At 34.8% G+C, this 8,389-nt stretch overlaps 1 protein-coding gene across 3 annotated transcripts; it reads left to right on the forward strand.

Annotated features, from left to right (window-relative positions):
• The first annotated feature begins 3,657 nt into the window (after positions 1–3,657).
• cryba2a (crystallin, beta A2a) lies at positions 3,658–5,664 on the forward strand. Of its 3 annotated transcripts, none has more exons than XM_059570232.1 (5): positions 3,658–3,771; positions 4,358–4,544; positions 4,750–4,891; positions 5,162–5,304; positions 5,417–5,664. In XM_059570232.1, the coding sequence occupies exons 2-5, from the start codon at positions 4,384–4,386 to the stop codon at positions 5,562–5,564; spliced, it is 594 nt and encodes a 197-aa protein (XP_059426215.1). In that variant the 5' UTR covers positions 3,658–3,771; positions 4,358–4,383; the 3' UTR covers positions 5,565–5,664. The 3 variants fall into 3 exon arrangements, with proteins under 3 accessions (XP_059426215.1, XP_059426214.1, XP_059426213.1); XM_059570231.1 differs by having other exon boundaries at positions 3,660–3,771; positions 4,355–4,544; XM_059570230.1 differs by having other exon boundaries at positions 3,664–3,781.
• The last annotated feature ends 2,725 nt before the right edge of the window (positions 5,665–8,389 follow it).

Below are 8,389 nucleotides of genomic sequence, written 5' to 3' on the forward strand. Positions count from 1 at the left end.
ACATATGACAGAAACACACACAACTGCAAACAAACACGAAAACACACTAACTACACACACTCAAACAAAGACCCTAGGTGAGAGTCACAGCATATTTGTTGGTGATGCAGATGTCTGAGTTTGAGCTGTCAAGGCCTGTTTGTCACACACAGAGCAGGATTAGTTTCCATGGTGCTAGTGAACATGTTGCAGGCGGTTTTGGCCCTCAGCTTTGTACTACAAGCAGAAAAAGGCACCAGTTTTGTCACTGTCTATAAGGAAATCCAAAACCTTATATATATATATATATATATACTGTATATGTTCTTTCTTATCCATTCCAGTAAACATATGCATCCATACTGCAACTTCTTTGTCTGTTGCATTTACATAAAAGATAGAATCTTTGAAATGAATGCAAATTAGAAATTTGGCAGTGAAATTGGTGTAACTGTTGTGCTCTGTGTCTGTATGGTGGATATTATATTCAAGGTGTGTGTAAACTTCACCTAATATAGTTCCATGGACAGGTGACTGGTTAACAGCCCTGGAGATGTGCGTCATCCAGACAGCTCTTGTTTTCCAAAGTCTACCTGACAACATGAGGATGCTAATGCCATCTCATAGAGATGCAGAAAGAACAGGGGACGAAGAGTGTTACCATGGAACAGATGGATTTATGAAAGAGACAGACGCAAACACACACACACACACACACACGCAAGCATGCATGCACGCACACACACACACACACACACACACACACACACACACACACACGCACACAGCGCTTGCATACTAACTGACCCTGTCGTTCACTCACGGAAGGAGATACACACTAATAAACATTCATCACACACACAGGTGTAGGGTGTAGCACGCAGACAGCAGGAGTGGGGACAGATGTGTAAACACTACCTGTTTGTTCTGTGTAATGGCTGAATGACTGGGGAAGTGAAAAGCAGGTGATGGTCCTGGAACACTGAGCTCCATATAGTTCATTCAGACTACATGTGCAGCCCAGGATTCTCTCCAAGAGTGGGTGGAGTGAATGATTCTCAGGGTAATAAGAGAGTGTTTATGTATACTATTAATTAATACTATTAAACAACTTTTTTAATGTTTTTGAAGGAAGTCACTTACAGTATATGCTCACCATTTATTTCATAAAAATCCTGTAAAAACTGTGAAATACTATTCCATTTTAAAGAAACAATTCATAATTTGAATATATTTCAAATGTGATTTACTCCTGTGATGTTTCCACAAAAACATTAAGCAGCAAAACAGTTTTTATCATTGATAATAAAAAGGAGTATTTCTTGAGCACCAACTTATCATATAAGAATGATTTCTGAAGGATAATGTCTGCAAAAAATTCAGCTTTGCCATCAGAGGAATAAATTGGATTTTTATATATACTGAAACAGAAAACAGTGATTTTAAACTGTAGTCACTGTATTTTTATTTATTAAATACATTTTTCATGAGCGTAAGATAATTCTTTCAATTACAGAATTTAAAAAATCTTAATTATTCTAACTTTTGACCAGTAGTGTACGTGCTGTACTATTTTATATAAATTTTACCCCACATTTTAAGCACTAACTATCTTGTCTTAATCTGGTTCATAAAGACCTGGCTGACTCACTGTGCTACTTTGAATGGTTATCTGAGAGAGTAGGCTGGCCTGTGATGTAAATGGACTAATTTTACTGTGAAATGAATGCTGTAGTGATGCAAGGAAAGATGTGATTAGCCTGCGGCCTTGACTAAGATTGCTCTGTCTCACACTAGAAGCATAGAAACACTTCTCACTTATTTCTATAAGTATGTAATCCATGATACATTTTTTGATTTTTGATCATCACAATGTATTCAAAAGCAGTATAAATTCATTCATACTATTCTAAAAGTAAATGTAGGCCTATATAATGTCCCAGCTGCACAATGTTTGTTGGACCAATATAAAAACCCGCTTGCATTTTTGGTGGTTGTAGAAAGCTTGTGTTGAAGAGAACCTCATTTATGCCTGTTCTGTCGAGTAACATCCATTTAAATGATTAACTAAAAGCTAGCTATAAGAATTATAATATATAATTATTCATTTGTCTCATAGCTGCATTTTTATGTAGCCTAAAAACCGTTAAATAATTTGTCAGAATTACAACTTATTTTAAATGATACACAATTAAACATATACTACTAACAAGAGAAAATTCAAGATTCAAGATTTTTTTATTTGTCACATTCTCAGTTATATTTTTGATACATAACCAGTAGTGAAATGTAAGTTAGGTCCACTCCATAGATTGCAAATTTAGACAAGTGTAAGTCAAATAAAGTAATAAACATATATATATATAGATAAGATAATAAGACTGTATAAAATAAAATAAAGACCCTGAGAGTACAGGGCATCACACAATAGTCTTAGAATGGAGAACATATAATAAATATTTTAAGAAACAGGAATGTACAAATTAGGAATATGCTGAGGTATGTACAGAGAAGAATTTGAAGTGAAGTTCAACAGTGCAGGTTGTTACATAGCAGCAACAAAACTAGAAAGTGCTGTGTGCAAGTTTTCCATTCTTTACACATAACATGTCTCATATTTAATCTCAAGCGTGGTCTTTTTGACTATTGTCGTTTTGGGAACCAATTACACTAGTAGTTTTGAACTTCATTAGAACCATTATTTCTTATGGCACTGTGGGACGTTTCTCTTTATATATATTCATATTTTCAATATATAATAATAACGGATTTTCATAAGATTTAAAGTCTAGGTTTGGGACAAAGGTAAAACTAAATCTATACATAGAAGGCATTTGAAAAGTGGCAAAAGCAAATTATATAGGCTTTAAAGCTTCCAAGACCGTTTTAATGTGATTAATAAGTAATATATATTAGCCTCTAGGACATGAGAGGTATAGAAACACCCATATAGCAGATGTATAAACAATAGCAGCATACAAATTGTGCAAGCAATATTAAACATTTAATGCATGTTTTCTCAGCTTAGAGTGAATTTGTGTGTTATTTTAGAACAGTTTCAAAAGGCTTGTTTTTAAGAAGTTCAAATTCAGTTTATTACAACATGCTTGAAGAAAAATGAAATGCATTAATATCTGTATAGTCCATCTGTACAAAAGATGAGGGCTATTGAACAACAATACCATTTGTTTGGACTTTTACAATAGTGCATCATGTTCCTGAACCTCTGAGAGCATAGCACATCATGGATGGCTGGTCCACTGTAAAAAACAACAACAACAACAGGATTAATACAAGATTACCATTTTCATGACACTGAGAGTTGCTGAAAAAACCTTTTAGCTGAGATTGATGATTGGTTTTTTGATATCTTTAACAGCAGATTATTATTTCTTCTCCTGGTGTGCAACATCAACTGACAAGAAGCAAAATAATCAGCAAGCTTCCCTACGAACTGCAAAATCAGTGATTCAAATAATTTTCTGCCATTGTTTTACTATTTCTTGAGCAGACCCCATGAATCTGCAGTCAGTGGACATTGCAAGGGTATTTAGAGTGTGTAAATGTGTCTGTGTTAAACTGTATGGCTGGGCCTTGTTTTTTCTGATGAGTCAGAAAACTGAAGCCCCTTTTGCACAATGACAGGACTTAAGCTCTCTTTTGACACATGTTGCTGAGCTAGCAGTCCCTCTGCACATTCTGCAGTAACTGCAGTGACAGCAGCTATATAAACACCCCATATTGGACCGACCCCCAACGCTAATTACGCCAAATCTCTCCCACAAACTGCATGTGAGTATGGGTCGCCGTCATGCTGCCAAAATCAACATCATAAACTTCAAGAAAGTGGATTTAACTGTGAAAATGGATAAACTGATTCTCATTTGTGTTGAACGGACACAATCATCATGGATCGTCATGAATGACGTGAGATAGAGGCCTTTTGTGAATCTTTCCATGGACTGAAAAGTCACCCATTTGTGGTGGTTACTAAATTAATTTTCAAAACAATGTTGTAATTGAGGAATTTCAGCCATTGCTGGATTCATGGGGCCCTATTACCTATGACGACAAACTTAAACTATTGATTTTCTCTGGTTGTTTTAGTGCAAAGAAAGGACTGTGTCTGAAAGGGACCCTTTCTCTTGTCGCAGCTAAATTGAAAGGACTTAATTGTACAAAATGCTTTTACTCTTACCTGAACTAAAACAAGGTCCCTCTTGCATTGTCAGTAATCTTTCTTTTGATAACTTGACGCTAAAAGTAAAGCGCTGAGGTCATAGGTTAGGCCTGAATGTTGAATAGTAATGATTGTGATCTGTCAGGTCAGGGCAGGTGTTGTTGTATTGTTAACCTTATCCCTTAATGTTGCCAGTAGCTGGAGAGTGCAGACAGGTGGCCATCATGAATCAGCGAGAGCAGATGGAGCAGCAGGGGCAGTGGAGGATCACAGTGTGGGAAGAGGAAAACTTCCAGGGCAAGCGCTGTGAGTTCTTGCTGGAGTGCCCAAACATTCTGGACAGGGATTTCCAAAAGATTCGCTCTATCAAGGTGGACAACGGCCCGTAAGTGTGTGTGTGTGTGTGTATGTGAAAGCTAATTTTCAAACTTACATTTGTGCACTTTTTTTTTTTTTTTTTTTTTTTTTTTTTACAAATAGAGGTTTGCTCTGTCTCTCTCTAATATATATGTACATATATATAAAGCTCGATTTTTATGTATATATTTGTAAATATGTTTTCTGGGAAATAATATGAATCATTTTTGCAGCTGGGTGGCTTATGAGTACCCAGAGTATCAGGGTCAGCAGTTCATCCTGGAGAAGGGAGATTATCCCTGCTATCAGGCCTGGAGCGGAAACAGCAGCTACCGCACTGAGCACCTGCTTTCCTTCAGACCCATCAAGTGTGCTGTGAGTTTTGCATTTAATACATTTAAGTGTCATTTATGTACCTTTTGTTTTAAGAATAAATCAGATTTGTTTGTAAAATATCACAAAATCAGTATTGCGATATACTGAAAATGGCAACGTGTGATAAAGAAATAATGGGTCTACAGTCTACCTGCTCCAATGAAATGTACAGATAATTTGAACCTTTATTAAAATGACATCTTGCATCTGACATGTAAACCTTTCGAAACATACTTTCTGGTCCTAATTTTTTTCCTCTTTCATCACCAGAACCACAGTGACAGTAAAATTACCCTGTATGAATGTGAGGACATGATGGGACGCAAGTTTGAGATGTGCGATGACTACCCCTCTCTTCAAGGCATGGGCTGGTGCAGTAAGGAGGTTCCTTCAATGAAAGTCAACTCTGGAGCGTAAGTCATCTTTCATTTCTTCTGTAGGCCTATAAGTTATATATGTATTACTTCTCTCTGCAGAGAGATTTATTTCAATAATAATAATATGTTGTTCTTGCATTTACTGCAGCTGGGTGGGCTACCAGTTTCCAGGGTACCGTGGATACCAGTATATCTTTGAGAGAGACAGACGTCAGGGAGAATACAGGAAATACTATGAGTATGGCACCCAGGCCCACAGCAATCAGATCCAATCAATCCGCAGAATTCAGCACTAAGTCCGCCCCCACTCTTCTCCTATTGGCTACTGTGTATCAAGTGACAGCGTGATAATGACACGAAATAGATAATAAACGCTTTTTCAAACTCCAGAAAAAAGAGTGTGCTTGTCGCCATTCCTTTGATTTATTATTATTTTATAACAAATTTACAACAGCTTATAATCCTATTCAAGCCTTTGTACTTACAGTATAAAGATTTAGCATATTGTTAACATAGATTTTCAATTCAGATTAGACATCTTTAGATTAGATTTGAGATTTATTTTATTTTATTTTATTTCTCTTACTTAATGTCAGACATAGAATGTATATTGTTCTTGTCAGATTGTATTTTATTTTCAATAAACAAAAGCACGAGATGATGGCTGTTAGTGTTTATACTGTGTGCAATGTTTCCAGCTCTATTGAGTTTTGCTGCGTAAAATGTTTATTTATGATGACTCGGCACTGGTTATTTGAATACTACATAGAAGTTGGTTTAAATCTCCTTATTTGATCAAATCATATATATATATATATATATATATATATATATATATATATATATATATATATATAGTATTAGTTATATATAAGTAAATCATCGAGAGCTGTCCGCGGTGCTGACATCTTCTAATTGTATAATAGAGAGCAAAACTAACAAACCATTCATAATATTTGAAATCTATGTATTTGCAATATATTTTTCATTAATTTCTAAACTTCACAAAAGTTTCCTATAGATTTTTACTGAATTATGTTAAATAAGAAAATTAAGAAGAATTAAGGCGAATATGAAAATTTAGTCATCACGCATGACTGAAGCACAGCTACCGCGGCTTTAAAACAGCACAGCACAACACAATTGGTTACAAAAGGCTAGCAAATGTAGTATTTTGATTAGCGAGGCGCATTCAAATATTATGAGATAGCAGGTTGGCAGTACACAAAATGATCATTAAGCGCCATCTGCTGGTTGTTTGAATATATACAATAGGTGCAGACCACAGTTCAGATATAATTTTAAAACGTTTCTAACATTTTTATTTGTTTAACAATTATTACGTATTTTGTTTAAAAGTCCTTGCAATGATTCAGAAAAAATTCATACAACAGATACAGTATCTAGGCAGACAAAGATATGTATAGTTAAGCATATCTCGTAATTACCAACATATAAAATCGTATAATGTTAAAATATAAGTGTTTAGCTAAGCAAAAGGCTATGATTGGGACTTCATAACTTAGTTTGCATGTCTGTTTGTATTATATTATTAATTATATTATATGAATTTGTAAATTAGGACGAACTTATATATTTTAAATTAAATTCATAATTAAATCGCAAATTTCCCAAGTTGCCACATGAGAGCAGCATTGCTCTTTGCATTGAAACGTTCTGTTGTCACACATTTTAGGTTGTTAGAAAGATTAAAATATGTTTTATTATTATTATTATTGCAATTTTCACTTGATATATACTTGGTTTTATCTGTAAAATTGCTCTGCAGATGATAATAGTGTCATTATTAAGCTCAATGTTGCATAGTTCATCAGTCATGAAACAAGTTCATTTCAGCTACAACCAGCTCAGAAGACAATAGAATCATTATTTAGCTCAATAGTGTTATTATCCAACCCAACTAAATTTAGTTAAAATTTTGTTCTAAATGTTGTTCTTCATCAGTGCCAGTGCAATTGGATATTTGACCCAAAAATGAAAAATTGCTGAAAATATTCTACCCTCACATCATCCAAGATGTAGATGAGTTTGTTTCTTAATTGAAACAGATTTAGAGAAATTTAGCATAACAAAACTTCCCCATCAATAGATCCTCTGCAGTAAATGGGTGCCATCAGAATGAGAGTTTTAAAATATGAGAAAAACATTACAATAATCCACAAGTAATCTAAACGACTCCAGTGTATCAAAAAGCTTCTTGTGAAGTAGAAAGCTGTGTGTTTGTAATGAACAAATCCATCATTATGACATTCAAACTGTATGCATGTTGCCGTATACATAGAATTGCATTCACCACTGAAAAAAAGAATTTTGTCTCATCAGGAGAGAAATCTGCAGAGATCAAGTACCTGTGAAAGTACTGGTGAAATAAGTTCTAAACAAATATGTTAATTCATTTGATGTGGGGAGGAAGTACTGTTATAGGATTATGGATGGTTTACTGTAATGATTTATTTGTTTGTTTGTTTGTTTACACACATATTTTCATTTCATAAAACATTAACTGATGGATGAGCATTGTGTGGATTACTTGTGAGATTACTTGTAATTCTCATTGTGACGGCACCAGTTCACTGCAGAAGATCTATTGGTGAGCAAATGATGTAATGATGTAATGCTAAATTTTTTAGAATCTGTTCAGATGAAGAAACAAACTCATTTTCATCTTGGATGGCCTGAGTAAATTTTCAGCACATTTAAAAAATTTTGGGGAACTATTCATTTAAATTGATAACTGAATATTATTTAATCCCCAAATTTAATAGAAAAAACACGTGACCGATTGTAATACATTCTTCTAGACATTCTATTGTGACTTAAATGGGTGAAATGCTTCCAAGGATTGTGAAGCAGACTCACCAACCTGGTTAAGACAGAATGAGGCCTCTGCACTTTAAAGAACTAACACTGCACCTGTTGCTACTCTAATTATACCAGTCATTACACAAGTCTCTTCATCAGGATAGTTTAATCAGCTGTAAACAACTAAAATCACCCTCTTACCACCAACCTATCATGCCTACCGCCCACCACCCCCCAAAACATACTCTAGAGCCTATTTTCCTCTCTGCTGTACAGCTATCATTATAATGTCCCCATT

This window comes from Carassius carassius, chromosome 17 (genome assembly GCF_963082965.1).
Source record: "Carassius carassius chromosome 17, fCarCar2.1, whole genome shotgun sequence".
NCBI lineage: Eukaryota > Metazoa > Chordata > Actinopteri > Cypriniformes > Cyprinidae > Carassius > Carassius carassius.